Raw genomic sequence first — 19,579 nt, forward strand, 5'->3', positions numbered from 1 at the left:
GTAACAGTTTAAAAAAAAACTCACAAACAGCTGCACCAGTGAAAGACACTTTATTTTCTAAAATTCAAAAATGTTTTTATGTCGTGGCCTGTTCAAGTGAAATCAAGCAAAACCTTTTTCTCAGCTACAACCAGGTAAAATGTCTAAGTAGAGGTCTGAAAAACTCGTTTGGGAGTGAAGAAACAGCCTACATAAAAGGAAGGCGAATGAAGCTCCACCCCTGACATGATTTATCTGCAACAAACCAGGAAATCTGCTGTTCCTCTTCCTAATTAAAGAGAGATGCACAGACTTTGTAAAAGGAAGGTGTATGAAGCTCTGCCCCTCACATGACTCAATTGAGAAAAACGAGGAAATAAGCTGTTTCTCTTCCTGATTAAAGAGAGACGCACAGACGATCAGACTGAGCTCAGACCAAACTAGCAGCTTCCTCTGAGTGAGTCCAGCTACAGGAGAGAAACGTGGAAAACTCCAACACTGCTGCTTCAAGCTGCTGACGCTCCACACACTGAATGTGAGTTTGAGCAAAAACACGACTCAAAGGAAGTTTCAGTGAAGGTGGTAGAGGAGGGAGGGGAGCCAGGACTGACTGTACTTCCTGTCTGCTGTTTTCAGCTTCACTCACAGACTCAATGGCTTCCAGATCAGAGGAGGATCTCTGCTGTCCGGTCTGTCAGGAGGTCTTCAGAGATCCTGTTATTCTGTCATGTAGCCACAGCTTCTGTAAAGACTGTCTGAAGAGATGGTGGAGAGAGAGACCAACACACGAGTGTCCAGTTTGTAAGGAAATATCAGTGAATGATCCACCTTTAAACCGAGCTTTAAAGAACCTCTGTGAGTCGTTCTTACAGGAGAGAGATCAGAGAGCTTCAGAGGCTCTCTGCAGTCTGCACTCTGAGAAACTCAAACTCTTCTGTCTGGACCATCAGCAGCCAGTGTGTGTCGTCTGCAGAGACTCAGAAAATCACACCAATCACAGATTCAGACCCATCGATGAAGCTGCACAACAACACAAGAAGGAACTTCAGGAAACTCTGGAGCCCTTAAAGAAGAAGTTAAAGGTTTGTGAAGAAGTTCAAGTGAAGTTTGATCAAACAGCAGAACACATTAAGGTCCAGGCCCGACACACAGAGAGGCAGATTAAGGAGCAGTTTAAGAAGCTTCACCAGTTTCTAGCAGAGGAAGAGGAGGCCAGGCTGGCTGCACTGAGGGAGGAAGAGGAGCAGAAGAGTGGGATGATGAAGGAGAAGATGGAGGCTCTGAGCAGAGAGATAGCAGCTCTTTCAGACACAGTCAGAGCCACAGAGGAGGAGCTGAGAGCTGAAGACGTCTCATTCCTGCACAACTACAAGGCTGCAGTGGAAAGAGTCCAGCGCTGCCCCCTGCTGGATGATCCACAGCTGCCCTCAGGAGCTCTGATAGACCAGGCCAAACACCTGGGCAACCTGACCTTCAACATCTGGAACAACATGAAGGACATGGTCTCCTGCACTCCTCTCATTCTGGACCCAAACACTGCTCATCCAGAACTCATCCTGTCTGAAGATCTGACCAGTGTGAGACGAGGAGGAGAGAAGCAGCAGCTTCCTGATAATCCAGAGAGGTTTGATTTTTTCCTCCCTGTTCTTGCCTCTGAGGGCTTTAACTCAGGGACTCACAGCTGGGATGTTGATGTTGGAGACAGTACATGGTGGAGACTGGGTGTGTTAGCAGATTCTGTGCAGAGGAAGGGAATCATAACATTTGGATTATGGGCAATATTGTTTAGTCTAAGTAAATACTACACACTCTCACAATCAGCTCTATACACTGCTCTCCCAATTGCGAAGAAGCTCCAGAGGATCAGAGTGAATCTGGACTGGAACAGAGGAAAGCTGTCGTTCTCTGATCCTGATACTAACACACACATACACACCTTCACACACACTTTCACTCACAGGATGTTTCCATTTATTGAAACTGATGGTAAAATGAAGGTGTTGCCAATGAAGGTGTCAATGGAGATGATTTAGTTTGCTGGGATATGGACTGACATGTGTTGAATGGGAGGAGCAGTTTGTTGTTGTCTTCTTGTCTGTTTATGACAACAATAAATATGTTGTTGAAACAATGATTCATGTTTAACTCCATATATGAAATGTTTCTGCTCTTTGAATTCTGTTTGATTAAAGACTTTCTTCATGACACAAATGAGATTTCAGTGTATTAATAGAACTAAATAAGCTCAGAGTTGAAAGGCTGGAGTATTATGTACGTGCTTCACTGTTAAGAGCCTCGGTGTTATTTTTGACAATGCTTTTAAACTTGATAAACAAATCAGCTCTGTAGTCAAGGGATCTTTTTATCATTTACGGATTTTAGCCAAAGTCAAGTCCTACCTTTGCAGGAACGATCTAGAAAGAGTGGTCCATGCCTTTATTACTTCACGGCTGGACTACTGTAATTCCCTCTATGCTGGCCTAGATCGTTCCTGTCTGCATCGCCTTCAACTGGTGCAGAACGCTGCTGCCCGCTTGTTGACCGGTTCTAAAAAAAGAGACCACATCACTCCGGTTCTCTGCTCTCTCCACTGGCTCCCAGTTGTTTTTAGGATTGATTTTAAAATTTTACTGCTGGCTTTTAAGGTTTTAAATGGCACTGCACCTTCTTACCTGTCAGAACTCCTTAGTATTTATCGCCCCAGGAGATCTTTGAGGTCAGCTGACCTGATGCTTTCAGATGTTCCCAGGTATAGATTAAAGACTAAGGGAGAGAGGGCGTTTGCTGTGGCTGCACCCAGACTGTGGAACAGTTTACCTCCTCACGTCAGATTCTCCACAAGCCTAGAAACTTTCAAAACTGCTCTTAAAACTCACCTCTTTTCATTGGCTTTTAGAAAGGTTTAATTTATTTGTTTATTTATTATTTTTATTAGCGAGGTGTTTTATGGAATTGTGTTTTATTGTATTTTATTTGTATTTATTGTACAGCACTTTGGTCAGCCTTGGTTGTTTTTAAATGTGCTCTATAAATAAACTTGACTTGACTTGACTTGACACTGTCAGGATCTTCAGGGGGATTCGAAGTCATGAGATAAATTAGTGTAGAGAAAGTCATCTGAGCTTTATTTTGTATCAAAGCAGTGTGTGTCGTCCAGCCAGAGGAATATCTCCGACTGCTTCACATGGAAACATCAGCAGGAAGTTTGTAATGACTGAGCTTGTTTAATCAGCTCGTTTTTCCTTCGTTTACAGTAGAAGAAGAACTGAAAGTGTGTGTGGATTCAGAGCGCTCGTTGTCAGTACAAATAAAGGAGGGGAAGAGATTTAAAGGGGCAAAGCGCAGTTTTTAGAGCCTTAAAGAGAAATCACATTTCCAGTCTGAATCCTGTAAACTTGACATGATTATCCAACATGAACCTGCATTCATAATCCCTTCATGTGTGCTCTAATTCAACATCTGAGGAGAAAATCAATCTTTTCACCCTGTTGACAGTGTCATACTCAACAATCAGCAAAAAAAGCAAGTCTTTACAAATAAAGTTGCTCCACCATTTTCCTTCATGCTTTCCAACCACTGTGAGATTTTCAGCTGTGAACACGTTATCACCAGTAGTGAATATATGGTTTCTCTGTAACCTTGGTTCTCTGAGTGAGAGATTATCTCCCCAATCATTTATATATGCCATGTCACGGTCCTGGGTCATTTTGATCTAACTTTCTTAGTTTTATGTTTTTAGTTCATACATTATTCTGTGGTTCCTAGGTGGTTATGTTTAGTTTATTGGGTTACCCCTTGTGTCTCTGGCCTTTGTGTCTCCTTATGTGTCTGAGTTTTTATTGTGGTGTGAGTTCTTGTGCCGTGGTTCCCTTAGTTTTTTTTATTCTGTTGTTTTCCATGTTTCTCTCCACTCACACATCATGTTTCCTGTTTTATTTTGAAAGTCCATGTCTTTTGTCAGTGTATGTAGCTTGGTGTTTCATCATACTCATTTGGTTCAGATGGGTCTTCCTCCTGTGTGTAGTTCCCTCATTTCCTGCTGTGTATTTATAGGCTGTGGCTGTATCCCAGTTCAGGGTCTGCAGCCTTAAAGTACGCAGGCTCAACAGTCCTCAATTGCCGTATACTCAAAGACCGCTAAGGCCAGTAGTGTGAGGCTTGTAGGCTTGTGAAATGGGACGGTCTAGCCTCCGTCGCGCTGCCTTTCATAGTGTGTAACTTGAAGGCCCTGAGTACTTTCTCCCACACTGAAAACACTGGAATGATAAAATTATTTGAACATCACCTAATAAGACTGATTCAGGACAGACAATTAGTTATTCTAAACTTTTCTAGCAGTCCTTCAAAAACAGGGAACAGTCTGTCTATTCTCTCCATCTGTCAGCTGCTGTTGGCTCTTCCTCCTCCTCTTCCTCACACACTGGTGAGTTTGTCCTGGTGGATCATCAGGGGTGCAAAGCCTCACAGATGATGTGCAGCAGTGGGTCCCTCAGTCTGTCCTCACTCTGGACACTTGCAGTCGTCACACATGGAAATCAAATGTGTGATAAGCTGCAGGATTCAAACACAAGTGTAACTTATAAATACATGTTCATACTTTTATTCCACAATCAGAGAGAAATAAACAGAGAGAGAGTGCAGGACAGACAGACAGGTGACAGTCTCAGGTGTGTACACTGCTACACAACAGCACAAGAGAAGGAGGATTTAGTGTTTGTGTTATTACGAGTGCTACACAAGAAGAGTTCCAGATGGTACAGTGGACACATGTGTGACTGCTGTGATTAAAGCATCTTTCTTTCAGCTTAACGAGTGAACCGTCAGCTCGTTCAAAACGAAAACCATACATGATTTCAAACATTTTTTACAAATAAATAACTGCAAAGTGGGGTGTGCGTAATTATTTAGCCCCCTTAGTCGTGATTTTCGTTCCACTTCTCACGTGTACACCACTTTGTGTTGGTCTTTCACGTGGAATTCCAATAAAATTGATTTATGTTTGTGGCTGTAATGTGACAAAATGTGGAAAAGTTCAAGGTGGCTTAAATACTTTTACAAGCCACTGTATTAAAAAACAATTAATTTCTCGAACCTTTTCAACACAGTCCTGTCTGGTGACATCTGGTGGCCAAAAATATGAAGAGCAGCTTGAATCTACAAAATAAAACAAACTGCTTCATTACGATTACCTGCTTTACAGAGTGGAGTTCACAATTCTGTGGGCCAACATTGTCTTGCTTTGAGCATGTTTTTTTTTTTGAGGTGAAAAAATTGTTGTTTATTTCTATAATAAATAATTTTGATCAACAAACTTTCCTTATTTAAACAATTTGCCATGGTGTGTTCTTTCTTTACTTGTGAATTTTTGATGTTTGCAAAACATTATATTAAAAAAATACATATAATATGCACATAATAATGTACAACACATTATGGTGTATGCTTCTGCTGTGATGTCCTGCCACCATGTACTTTTGCAATCAATCACTCGACAGCTGAACAGGTTGTAACAGTCACAGTGGTATAGTGTCTCTTTAAGACAACCCAAGTCGAGGGTTAATGTTGTCATCGGTATGCACCACTGCTCTCTATGTGATTGTGCGGTGTCGCTACCCAATCCGTACCAGAAACCCGATCGATACCCCGCATGCGCATGTGCAAATCTTACGTGACTTCCTCTCTTTGCCAACATTGCGACATTCAATATATTTGAATGACATGGTTAGCGCCCAGTTAGCTCCTAGCATTTCTCAACAGCTCTGCCTACTTTTCGATACCGGGACATTTAAACAATGGATAATCCATATACAAACAAATTCATGCTTTTCTCCTCAACAGAGAGCATTCCCCGATTGAACAACAACGCCGTAAAATAAGAAGAATGGCGCCTAATTACAGAGTTAATAATACAGACTTTGTAATATGTCACGTGAAGATTCATCAGCCAGATGAAGTGTTTACTGATAATTGACAGTGAAAGTGGACATCATCATCACTATTCCAATCAATCCTCTCCACACAGACAAGCATAAACACACTCGACTATCTCTAAATCAAATTTAACACACGTTTGTAATGACGCTAATTCAGTTTACAATAGGGTTCATTCGCTCAGTCAGCGGGTGGCAGTATCCTCTTACACTGGAGAATAAACTGCCATTAAACGAACAGAGGAAAGCATTTGCTGCTCTTGGGGACCAGTGCAGTAACTGGTTGGAGAAAATCATTGCTATGGGGGCTGATGATGCTGCTGTTAATTTGGCAGCAGGGGGTGTCATAGCCCTTCTGCAGCAGGAGGCAGGTGACCACATTTTGCCATTTCACTGTATGCCTCACAGGTAAGACTAGAAATGACTGACACTCTAAAGTCACTGTGGGTTAATTTCTTTTATAGAGCAGATATATCTACATTTAAAAGTTTACTATCTTTTCAGATTGGAATAGTTGTCAGAGGGACATTCCAATGATCAGGCAGTTGTATGACCTTCTCCATTTACTTTGGAAGACGTATCATTTCAGCCCAAAATCAATGAGAGAGCTCAGGGTCATTGGGGCTGACTTGGGAGTAAATGTGCTGGTGCCCAGTGGGGTGAAGGGAACAAGGTGGCTCCCACATGTTTCAATGGCTCTGGAGACCTTTCTGAAACCAGGGCAGTTCACTACTGTGTACCACCACATAGACTATTTGGCAGGTTCCTCTGCCAATGCAGACATTGCAGGCCAAGCTACAAAAATCAGTGCATTATTTCTAAATATTCTTTTTATTTCAGCAAATTACGCAATTGTTATTGACTTTATATTTTTTAAGAATGTAGTTCATCAATGTTCTAGGTGACTAATTTTATTGTTGTAACATACAGGTTAAGAAATCAATGGAAGATGCCACTTTTGTGGTCATCTTCAACTTTTTTAAAAATACAGCACTGTTATATGCAAACAGGTCGTTTGCAGCCTGGAACAACTGCTGGTGACCACAGAGGTAATGGTCGCAGGACCCAAGCCTCATGGACGACTGTCAGAGTTCCTGACTGAATGAGGCTGCAGAGGAGGCAGCAGGATAAAGAGGGTGAAATGGCAGTCTACAAATTCCAGGTAGGAATATTAGGGCTGGGCCATATTATACCGTTCACGGTAATACCTGTACAATGTTAGGCAACAATAAGAAAATGAAATATCGCAATAGCATATGGGTAAAATGCGCATGCGCAGTGCTTTTGTTTTCATATGCACATGGCCAAAAAAGCACGGCGGCAACGGAGCATGAGAAGGGGGAAAGCAGATTGTTGAGTGAAACGGATGAACCAGAATTGTTTTTTAAAAATGGAGGACTGTAATGGAGGACTCTCCATAAGATATCGAGTTCAGAGCCTTTGACACTTTGAGGAACTTTTTAATTTAGATTTTGTTTTAATTTAATATATCTTGAGATGTTTTAAATTTGTTTAATGTTGAAATTTTAGCTCAGTGAAGCACTTTAAGCACAAGCATGTTTAAGTAATCTTTCTTGTGTGTACACTGACTGCGGTCTGGAGTGTGGAGCCTTCCTGCTGCTGCGGAGTCGGGGCGGTCTGCCTCCCCCCACCGCAGGGAAAAGGGAAACACCACCTGGGTCTGGGTGCAGTTCCCCCCTCCAGGGGCGGGGGCACCTAGACCCGGTTTGTAGAGTACGCTTGGGGAGTGTGATCGTGTGTACAACGTCTCTTTATGTCTGTCTCCACGTTGGTTGAGTGTGGAGTAAGTGCATATGAGAGCATGAGGGTGGGAATGGATGTTTGTATCTGTGTGTGCCTGTATGTCTGTGTCTATATGTCAGGTTGGGTGTCAGGCGCCACCTCTCTGGGGACACCTCAGGCCCTCCAAGGTTTGGAGGCCTATCTCCCCCTACCACCACTTCCCCTGCCAGTGGCGGACCCCCTCAGACATCGGTGCGTTGGTGGTTCTTTGTGTCCGGGGATGGGCGTCCAGGTACACACCGGCTCACTCCTTGGCGGCCGCTTATCGGGGCCTGGAGCCTGGGGCTCGCTCGGGCCACTTCGGAGGTGGGGTGCCCCCGGCCTCTCGGCCTGGGGCTCGGTCACTCAGGCACAGCTGGCTGCCGGCGGAGCTCACGGGCGCGTCACTGCAACCCCCTCTGGCTTCTGCTCCGCGGCTGCTGAGTGAGCCCTCATCTGGGACTCTCCTCAGCTCTCACTGGGACAGTGGCGCGGCTGCCCCTCTGTGGGTCTTCCTTGGTCTCTTGTGTTCTGGGGGCCTCTGGATGTCTGGAGTTTTGATCTCCTCCATACCTGCTTCATGCCCTGGAGGACGGGGCTGTGGCCCCCCCACACCCTCTAGCAGATTATTACATGAAGGAACCTTTTAAAAAAACAAGCGCGTCCATGCTCACAGGTGTACACACGGGTGATCACACCCACAAACTACACCCTTTTTGGCTCCTACCTCAAAGCACACTGTGTTCTGTTGATCTTATGTGCTGCACAATAATGTTTAACATTTAGTATTTACTGTCATATTCCCATATATCATTGTGATGTTGTTTATTCTATTACTCTTGTTCTCTTCTGCTTGCTTTCTTTTTTCTTTCTCAGCAGGTGATCCAGGTGATTGATATATGCATTTTTTTTCTCTGCCCGTTCTGTTGGTTTTTGTCTTTTGCCCTTCTCCCCCGTCCCTCTTCTCAGCTGTTTCTCTTTCCCTCTTTCTTTCTCCCCTTCCTTCCCCCAGTCAAGTCTGTCCCGTATTCAGTAAGTGAAAATAAAATAAACAATAAAAGGTGAATCAAATGGACCATTACGGCAAGGCTGGGATGGTCAGTTTGGTAAAGTAAATCCGTTGGGCATCTTTCTTTGCCTTTAGACAACAATTCTGATGGCAAAAGAGCCAAACGGGACAGGCCAAAAAGAAAAAAAAAAAAAAAAAAAAGAAAAAGTAATCTTTCTTGTAGAACTTTAGAACAAATAAAGAGCTTTGTGTTGAAAGGTTGTTAGTTAATCATTTACAAATCAATATTTACAAATCAAAAAAAACGTGAACATGTAAAACTGCGGTGTTAAGCAATGCAGTCAAAAAATTTGGGTACGCCTAACTTTTGTGCTGGTGCGCCTAAAAATAAAGTATAGGCGCACCAGTGCAACCATGGCAAAAAGTTAGTCTAGAGCCCTGAATCAGCTGGAAAGTGATCATCGAACTGGGGAGGATAACGAACTGGAAAAGTTGTACATTATGGTCTCCTCTATTTCCTCGACCCAAAAACGAAATGTGGTCTCCGCCCACTCAAGCAGCTTAAACTGGTTGTCTGCTCAAGTATTACCATGATCGTCCTACAGCCGGACATCTGGGCATTGCAAAATCGCTGGCATGCTTGCGTCTCAGATTCTTCGGGCCACACATGAACTCTGATGTGCAAAAGTATGTGGTCTCGTGTTGTTCATGTCAAACCACTAAGCCAACTCAAAGAAAAACAGCAGGCCTTATGGTCGCTATCCAGCCACAAAGACTATGGGAGTATGCAAGGGTGGACTATGTTGGCCCACTGTCCCGCACACAAAGAGGGAATGCTTATATCCTTGCTTTTGTGGACTATTTCTCAAAATGGATCAAGGTTAGTGCTGTGAGAGAAGCCACTGCTCAAGTTGCTGCAAATAAGTTCATTACTGACATTTTTTCTCGACATGGTTCTTCCTCCTAACTTATTTCTGATAGGGGAACACCTTTTGTCAGTGAACTCTTTGAGCATGTTTTGTTGACTCTTGGGACTGAACACAGACTAACGACTGCATACCATCCTCAAACTAATGCAACTGAGCATGTAAATCGCACTTTGAAAACAGCTATTCGAGCATATGTTGGGGATAAGCACACTTCCTGGGACAAGTATCTTCCCCAGATCTGTTTTGCACTGCGCACTGCGCCTCACGAGAGCACAGGCCTGAGCCTGTCTATGATGCTGTATGGGCGAGAGTTGGAAACGCCCTTAGACCTTGTTACTCAACCCTCCTGGGAAGGACTGTGTGACCCTGAAATGTCTTACGCAGATAACCTGAGAGCTTCACTTCGGGATACTCATGAACATGCTCGCTTGGTGCTCAAAGAGTGCGTCTGAGACGTCGCACAGTCCAGTCTCTTATGAAGTTGGAGACCTCCTCAGAGTAAAGTCGCACCCAAAATCAGATGCATCGTCCAACTTTTCTGCAAAGTTGGCCCCCCTTTACACTGGTCCCTACCGCATCTCCAAGAGGATGTCTGATGTGAATTACTGTCTCACCACAGTGGACACTGGGGAGAAAGTTGGAGTTTTTCATGTTGCAAACCTGTAACCATTCTACACCTTTATCTGGCAAGCATGCAAAGCTAACGGCTGCAGCAGCTTTGGATCTCAGTCCCCAAGTTTTTGAGATATTAGGATGGTTTTCTTTCATACTTCATTTTTAAATTAGACTCTTCAACATTGTGAAATATTACTACTGTCACAGCTGCGGGGGCTAGCTGTGAGGTGTTGAGAAAATGAGGGCCCAAAATGCAGGCAATGACTGATAATTCGAGTGATGTTTATTTACAAGGTGGACGGAACAAAAAACAGGAGCACAAAACAGTCCAAAAACAAAACATGCAAAAAAAAAAAAACTGGCACACAGAGAACAGTTCACTAATAATTCAGGGGGGCGACCGTGTGGACGGCAATGGCGGCAACAGGGCAACAGTTCAGGGGTCAACCGTGCAAATGGCGATGGGGCAACAGTTCAGGGGGCCGACTGTGCGGACGGCAACGACTGCGGCATGGAAACAGTTCCAGAGGCCGGCCGCGTGGAAGGCAGCAGCGGTGTTTGGGAGGTCGTCCATAGTGGTGATGATCCCCAACAAGCAGCCTGGCAGACGACCGACGATGTCGAGGCAGCAGTATGGGACCCAAAGGCTGCGTGGCCCCCACAGCACCAGGCGAGGCAGAGGCTGGACCAGACGAGGCTGAGGCTGAAGCGGAAGCTGGACCAGGCGAGGCTGAGGCTGAAGTGGAAGCTGGACCAGGCGAGGCTGAAGCGGAGGCTGGATCAGGCGAGGCTGAGGCTGAAGCGGAGGCTGGACCAGGCGAGGCTGAGGCTGAAGCGGAAGCTGGACCAGGTGAGGCTGAGGCTGAAGTGGAAGCTGGACCAGGCGAGGCTGAAGCGGAGGCTGGATCAGGCGAGGCTGAGGCTGAAGCGGAGATTGGACCAGGTGAGGCTGAGGCTGAAGTGGAAGCTGGACCAGGCGAGGCTGAAGCGGAGGCTGGATCAGGCGAGGCTGAGGCTGAAGCGGAGGCTGGACCAGGCGAGGCTGAGGCTGAAGCGGAGATTGGACCAGGTGAAGCTGCTGCTGCAGGCGTGGGTGAAGCTGCGGCTGTAGGCATGGGTGAAGCTGCGGCTGCAGGCGTGGGTGAAGACGCGGTAGGCAACGGCTCCTCGGACCCTTCTGCAGGGGCAGTCACACAACCAGTGGGCACAGGGGCCTCTGGAAAACACAGAGCAGAACCAGTAGGCGTGCGTACCTCTACAAGGGACAAAACAGAATCAGCAGGCACCCGCTGTGTTCTTAGCCTCCAGGGGTCCAGAGTGGGCTGAGGGCTGAAATTCAGCCTCTGGGGAGGCCCTGGAGAAAGTAACTGTCTCTAAACGGGCCAGCTTTTGAGGAATGAAAACAGTCTTAATGGGTTTGTCTCTCTGCTTAAAATTAGAGGTTGTAGAACAGATCTTTATGGGCTGAATAGACATAGCTTGCTGTACAGGAGGAGTACGTAAAGGTGGTGGTTGAATAGGTGGCTGAGCTGAGGGCAACTGAAGGAATGGTTGAACTGATAATGGTGGTGAAGTTGGAGTAGGTGGTGGAGTAGATGACTGAGCTTGTGGCTGGGCAGCTATCAGAGCCTTGGGCTGGGCAGTTAGCTGAGCTTGTGGCTGGGCAGCTAACTGAGCTTGTGGCTGGGCTGCTACGGTCTCAGGAAACACATTCTTATAAACGACAGTTTATAAGAAAATACTGCTCTACTAATAATACTTGTTGGTTTATTTCTGTACTTCTTATATTATTACCTGTCCTTAAATGATTTTTTAAAATAACAAAATATTAATAATGATGAGTGTTGAAATATGATTCCCGCAGATTGATGAGAGTCTTGTGGTTTGATGGCTTAACAAAAAATACCATGCCATTAAAAATGATCTGACATATTTTTTCATGACTTAAAATCACACCACTCACTCACTCTCTCTATCTCACACGCAAACACACACACACACACACACACACACACACACACACACACACACACACACACACACACAAATATAAGCATATCGGTTCCTTATTCAGTTATAGTGTTATTATATATTTTATCATGCACAGAATTCTTTGTTCAGTAAATATAATGAATACAAAATTAAAAAAAAACTACAAAATAACGATGTAGCACATCAAAGCTAAACACTTTGGTAAACTCAGCTGGCTATAGCCGGGGCTTTTCTGTGGGGAGTTCTCCCCGTTTTTGTGTGTATTCTCTCTGGGAACTCCTAAAACCTAAAACCTGTATCTTTAATCTCTGCCAAACTGATTTGCTCAGATACAAATAAAACACTGTAAAAAAAATTAACATTTTGAAGTTATCTAAGTGACTTACAGTATATATCATGTTTAACCTGAATAGCGAAAGACAGTGTCTGAAAACAGTATTAGAATGCTGTTCTCACCAGCTCTAGTGAGCCTTGACCACCCGGTCAGGTAATTAGCTACTGGGCAACAGAAACTGAAAACGTCGGAGCACTTTTGCAAATATGTGATCTCTTGATAAATTGAGCAGATATTTAAAGTTTACAGTTACATTCTTGCCTGAAAATATGTTAAAAGTTTTTTGTTTTTTGTGAGCCAGAAAGTGAAATGAGAGTAAGTTTTCAAACTCTGTAGCCGTGCTCCTTCACCATTGCGGCATTAGAAAAGTATTTTTATATATATATATATATATTTTTTTTTTTTTTTAAATAAAAATGTAATTAATAAAGTATTGGAAAGAGTAATAAGAGTAATATTGAAACTAAGTAGCTGTTGCCATTCTTGGAAACTGGAATCGGCTGACCTGTGTAATGAATTCTGGGATAGCCACGAAGGATCCATCTTCCATCTAATCCATCCCTCAAATTTGAGGAAATGAAGGACGCATTCGTCACGCCGCTGTCACATAATTAGCCTTCAAATGCGGCCTTTGCAGCATGTGGATTGGGACATAGCATTTTTGAGACCTGCAACAGACTGGTGACCTGTCCAGAGTGTACCCTGCCTCTTGGACTATTATTATATTATTATACTATTATTATATTATTATAGTTATTGACAGATGCAAACTTAACCCACTTAACCCACCTGAGTATTTAGGAGGGGTTTAAGAGACAAAGACTGAGCAGTGGAGCCTCAGCATTGTTAGGATGCCTGGGTCGTTGACCCAGGGTTTTGGAGTTTATTATATTATTTATTATTTCCAGTCTTTGGGTTCTTGGTTCTGCCTTATGGTTTATGTCTCTGTCTTCTCTAGCTGCTCTGTCTCCCCTGTCACCTGTATCCCCTTGTCTAGTTCGCGTCTCTGTGTATCCTTAGTTGCTATGTTCCCGTGTCCAGTCAGTGTCTGTGTCTGCCCTGGTCCCACGTCTCTGTTCCCTCTGTTGTAGTGCATGTGAGTCTGTGTCTTTTGTTCAGTCTGTGTTATGTGTTTCCTGTTTTACTTTGAAGGTCTCTGTCTTATCTCAGTGTGTTCAGTTTACGCTTCTTTGGTCTCGTCAGTTCTGATTTGTCCCAGCTGTGTCTCCCTCCTGTTACTCATTCACTGATTGCTCCCTCTGTGTATTTAAGCCCTGTGTTTCTCTGTGTCTGTGTCGCGATCTACTCTCATTTATGCTGTGTGTTCTGTCTGCCTGGTCATGTTAGTTTATTTGGATTTTTGGATTTTTGTTACATTTTGCCACTTTTTGCCATCCAGCAATAAAAGCTGAGTTTTGAGCTACTTTCCGCCTCCGAGTGTCTGCACTTTGGGTCCTTCTACTTCCACTCCTACCTGCACACAGCCTTAACTTGACAAGCATAGCCCAATAATAATAATGATAATAATAATAATAAATACTACATCAAATAAACAACAATGTTTAATGACCATAATAAAAATTAAATTCTGAACTCTCAAAATATTGCTACAACACTATATTTGATTCAGAAGTTCTTGCACATCATTTGACCTTTTTATACTCCTCATGGCTTTAAAAAAATATTTTTCATAGGGTCATCGTTTTAAATGTAGTAGTAGTGCAGTAGTCATAGCAGTCATACCACATGTTATTTTTGATATAATTAGCACTTACAAAAGCAGCCCCTGTTGCTGTACACTAATGCAGGAATGAGGTAACTAAACCTAAAAAAAATAAAAAAAATAAAAAAACAGAAGTAAACCACATGATCTAAACGTTTAAAACAACTAGAGCAACAGAGATGTGATGTGAAATCAAATTCACCTTTCAGCCAACAAAACTAAAGATAAATCAACAAACAGCATGGCTGAACTAACTCACCAAGTAACAGTTGCAGCAGAAGGTTTTTGTGTTTCATCAGATTAGGTGTATATTTGAGATGTGAACTGATTTAAATCTAAACTTCTAAAAATCTCAGAAAACATTTCATCTTGACATACTTTTTCACTCAGAGGATGTTTCCCAACACTGCAGACGAGGATGACGTAGAGATAAGATTGACCCTTGTAAAAACAGGGTGGGACATGTTCAGGAGCAGAAACTCCTAAACCCTTCATCCAGTTTAAATGTGGATACCCTCAAATGCAGCTGTGAGTCTAGAGGTCTATGTCCATTATATAACTATAATTGAAATGTGTTTCAGTAAGCAGGTAAAAAAAACGAAACCTCACAGTGTCAAAATAAATATGAACCCAACTTTACATTATTGAGCCAATGGCGCCATAAAAGCACGTCAATAATTAATGTGGACTTCTGTATGTCACGCACTCCCATCGGTTTATCTGTATGTGAGAAAGAGAGTGGGTGTGAGGGGATGAGCCGAAGGAGAGCTGTTCAGACTTTGTCCTTTTTGAAAGGAAATGGTCAACATTAGCCACCACGCCAGCGACGCCACAAACAGCTGAGGATCTTCACACCAGCCAGTGAGTGCAAACTGGGAGACCTGGTGGGTGGGAAGACAGTCCTCACATTTAGTGCCAGTTTCTCTTTATTGACCTGGCTCTGTTCACTCTGAGCAGATATCTGTCTCCGGCCTCACCTGTGACATCATAACAGGGCCATTGTTTATATACAAGGTAAGAAGTGGTTGTTCACATATATATGAGGCTGGCACTAACACACCACTGCCTAAGGCAACAAGAATTTTATGATTTATCAATGTTAATGGAAATGTTTCATCGTTAGTGTGATCTGCTCCAGCTGTGCTTACTCTGCTGGACTGTTAAAATCACTCCAGGAAGTATTCAGAACTGCTGGTATGATGTTACAACCTGTATCCCAATTCAGGGTCTGTATCCTTCAAGGCCCCATTTAAAGGCCTTTCAGAAACAAGTTTAATATTCAGAAACCTAAAGTATGTATCAGCAGCAGAATTCTATGAAGCTTTGAGTATTTTGGATCAGTAGCTGCTGTGTTTGTTGCATCATATTGCTGTAATTGTTTATATGTTTTATATATTCCGAGGTAAGTTGATCTATAGTGTTACATCATATTCTATAAGGATGTTATGTGTTTGTAGACTTTCTGCCCAGTTTGACCCATTTAGCAGAAGTCAGCCTGTTTAAGGCTCTGATATCTATTCTGTATGACTTAAAGCAGTTATGATTTTCACACCCATTAAATGGATATTTAAGATATCCGTCTACTCTTCATTTTATCAGAAACAATTATCACAGCTCGCACATTTTCTTTTTACACATATATGTAAGCATTCAGACAGATTTAGTAATGCCAACATTACGTAGACCGCAAAGGCTGGGTCCTCTGAAGGAAGCAGACCCTGAATTGGGATACAGCCACAGTCCTCACTGAGGTTTTTATGTAGGTCATTTGTGGGATAGGCCGCCCAGCATTTCCTGATTTTGTTTACTGATGATGTCATGTCTGACATCAGCAGGTAAAACCAAAAGGAGTTTTTCTCCCCCACAGGAAGGATTCCAGCGTTGCTGCCTCTTTCTGTTGTTACTGTTTATATAATTATTGGGTTAATTGATTATAATAAAGATTTATTTTGTGTTAAACACATGTGCCTGGCATCCGTTTCATTCCAATCCGGATCCAGTTGTTACTGTCCCCCACCCTCTTCGCCTAGCCTTCATGTGGGGACGTGGTGGCGACCTGCAGCAGGCGTTTATTGGTGTTTTTCTTTTTTTTTCTTTTGTTTTTAACTCTGTTCTGAACCACGTTAACTTTCAAGTGAATGGTTTCCTTGATTCATTTCTTATGTTGTTTTTGCTGAGATGGAGATCTTTTACACCTTATTTTTATTGTTGGTGGCAATGCTCACCTGGAGTCATTCACTCTCAATTACTTACATGCGCGAGGAACTACGTGGATTACGGTGATCCTGTTTTTCTTACGTACGATTCTTCTAATGTGTTAAAGATGGTGAGTTAGCGAACCCAGACGTGGACCTCTCATAAAAGTTTAACAGTGTCTTTATTTACAGTGAAGAAAAACCAGTCCACAGTTATCCACGGTGCAAGTCCTTTCCATCATCATCTCCCGTTATCCCCTTGTGATACGTGCTAGTGCATTGGTGTCCATAAAACTCCCAAAAATCAGCAAAGTCGCTCCTTCCATCTCTCCATCTCATTCGCTCCTGGGAACAGGCAAAAACAAACACAATTAGCCTCCCTCCACTATCTACACTGTTTTTACCACTCTCTGCGCTAGAGTCACTACCCAGCTTGGTGCAATACTCCAGCGCTGTTTTCCACTCAGCCACACCATTAAATAGTCCTGCCAACGATGGTGGATAATTGACAGCAGCTGGCGAGGAATCGGTCACAGGTGAGGCAGCTGAGAGCGGCAGCGCTTCCGGGTCGGAGGTCTCTCGTTGCTACACGACCGCGTAACAATTGCAGCGGAGCCGGAGAAAAAACAGAGTGAGAGAGAGGAGAACACACACAGGCAGGTCGACCGGTCAGGGCACCGTCCGACCCTGACATAATACTTGGATGGATATTACTCTTGGAGGATTTATTTGCCCAGTTAAAGACTAACTTTGAAAAGCCCCTGGGCTTGAGAAAATGCGGAAAGAAAGACAGCGTGCATCAGTGTGTAAGGAAAATTTTGAGGAAGATTTGTGCTCCTCTGCAGTCTAAGATCCTAGCTAATGCCCAATTTTTTAGGAACAAGATTGATGCACTAAAAGGGAATGTGCTTTATCTATGGGAATACAGTGATGCTCATCTGATGGTGACACTTCACTGCAAATCAGTGGCTTTTGGACCCCTGTCAGATTGGATTGGAACTGTGGAGTAATACATGTAGATAACCAGCTGTTAGTTTGGTATTTTGTCCTAATCCGTGTAGGTCTGTGTATGTTTTGAGTGGTATAGGCGGCAATCCGTTATTGAATCCAAGCATGTAAATTCTCTGCTGGTTAATAAAACCACGTTAACTGAGTTTACTGCTTCATCATTATCATACTGGTGAACATACAACATGGTGTCAGAAACGACGGAACACGTACTTCGTAGTTGACGATGTTTTTAATTTTTTTTTTCTGTCTCAAGTCTGTTTTCTGGGTGCATTTATTTGTATCCGGACTGCAGCCGACATGGCGGAAGGATTCAGGAGGCCTGACCCGCTTGTTTTCAATGGTAATGTTGCTGAAAATCAGCGCATTTTTGAGCAAGAGTATGACATTTTTATAGCGGTGGCACACTCTGACAAGCCAGCGTGCACACAAGCCTACATATTGCTCAACTTAGCAGGTCCCGAAGCCATAGAACGGGAGCGGTCTTTTGTTTACGCACCAGAAGCGAGAGAGCCCGGCGATGGAGGACGAGTCCTCATTCCTGCAGAATCGAAGGAGGATCCTGAGTGCCTCAAGAGAAAATTCAGAGAAATGTGCAGCCCACAAACCAATGTCAGGATGGAAAGACACAAGTTCAACACACGGAATCAGAGGACTGGCGAGACTGTTGAATCCAATGTAAGTGATTTACGGATTGAAGCAAATCCATGCGACTGATGTGCATGTGGAACACAAAGAGGAAGTTTTTGTCACCGTGCAGATTAATGGGATTCCTGTTGAGATGAAAGTAGACACAGATGCTAAATGTAATGTGCTTCCCAAGAAAATGGTTAACATTATAAGAGCAGATTAACAAATGAAAGCACACCCCAAGTCCATTAACCTAGTAGCATTTGGAGGCAGCAAGATTCAAACCTCAAGTGTAATTAGGCTGCAGTGTTTTCTGCATGGACAGTCACGTGTGCTATCATTCTTTGTTATTAATGAAGATGTTCAGCCAATATTTGGACTATGTGCATGCAGAGAAATGGGACTTGCATCATTCAGCAATGAATGAATGAAAACCAAAAGGAATGCCTTTTGGTTTTAATGCAAGGTGTTTCAGCGAGCCATGGAGCAGATATTCGCTGGGTATCCATGTGCCATCATTGTTGATGATGTACTCATCGGCGGAAGAACCATGACAGAACATGATGACAACCTGAGAAAAGTCCTTGATCGTGCCAGAGAAGTAAACCTGCGACTAAACCCATTAAAGTGCAAATTCAGGTCAGTTATGTCGGACACATTTTCACAAGCGAGGGACTTAAAGCAGACCCTTCTAAAACAGCCGCAATCAAAGAGATGCCAGTTCCAACGGATGTCCAAGCCCTGCAGAGGTTCCTGGGGATGATCAATTATCTTGGAAAATTCATTCCAAACTTCAGCCATCTGACAGCTCCTCTGCGACAGCTCACACACAAGGACACCGAGTGGATGTGGGACACACAGCATCAGACTGCATTTGAAGCACTTAAAGAGCACATGTCTAATCCACCTGTTCTGTCATATTATGATGTCAGCAAACCTGTGACACTAACATGCGATGCATCACAGTATAGTCTTGGTGCAGCTTGCTTACAGAAAGGGCAACCTGTGGCATATGCTTCACGTACTCTGACAGGCACTGAAACCAGATATGCTCAGATGGAAAAAGAGCTGCTGGCTGTTGTTTTCTCATGTACAAAGTTTCATGGCTACATTTATGGCAAGCTTGTGGTCGTAAAAAACAGACCATCTGCCACTGGTCACCATACTAAAGAAACCTATTCACCCCTCACCAGCCAGATTACAGAGGATGTTGTTAAGGCTCCAAAAATAAAACATCACCCTCACATATAAATGTGGAAAACACATGTATCTGGCTGACATGCTGGAGCTCCCAGCAGATCCACTTTCCAGCAGTCTGAAGAAGAGGACAACTTTGATGTCATGACGGTGAGCTGCATCTCTTCTTCACGCCTGGAGGAACTTAAAGGACACACAGCTGAGGATGAGACACTGCAAGTGCTCAGCTCGTTCATCAAACATGGTTGGCCACAAC

General features: G+C 43.5%; 1 protein-coding gene across 1 annotated transcript; it reads left to right on the forward strand.

Annotated features, from left to right (window-relative positions):
• Positions 1–632: 632 nt before the first annotated feature.
• On the forward strand, positions 633–2,012 carry LOC146578401 (nuclear factor 7, ovary-like). The gene has a single exon (XM_085267811.1). It carries the CDS (start codon positions 633–635, stop codon positions 2,010–2,012), a length of 1,380 nt encoding a protein of 459 aa, XP_085123937.1.
• Positions 2,013–19,579: the final 17,567 nt, after the last annotated feature.

This window comes from Mchenga conophoros, linkage group LG3 (assembly GCF_057382185.1).
Source record: "Mchenga conophoros isolate Kocher_MC1m ecotype Shallow Benthic linkage group LG3, M_conophoros_male_GT1.1, whole genome shotgun sequence".
In the NCBI taxonomy this organism is placed as follows: Eukaryota; Metazoa; Chordata; class Actinopteri; order Cichliformes; family Cichlidae; genus Mchenga; species Mchenga conophoros.

Excerpts from the sequence above, each read along its gene's own strand:
- LOC146578401 (XM_085267811.1), top strand. The coding sequence starts at position 633 with ATGGCTTCCAGATCAGAGGAGGATCTCTGCTGTCCGGTCTGTCAGGAG.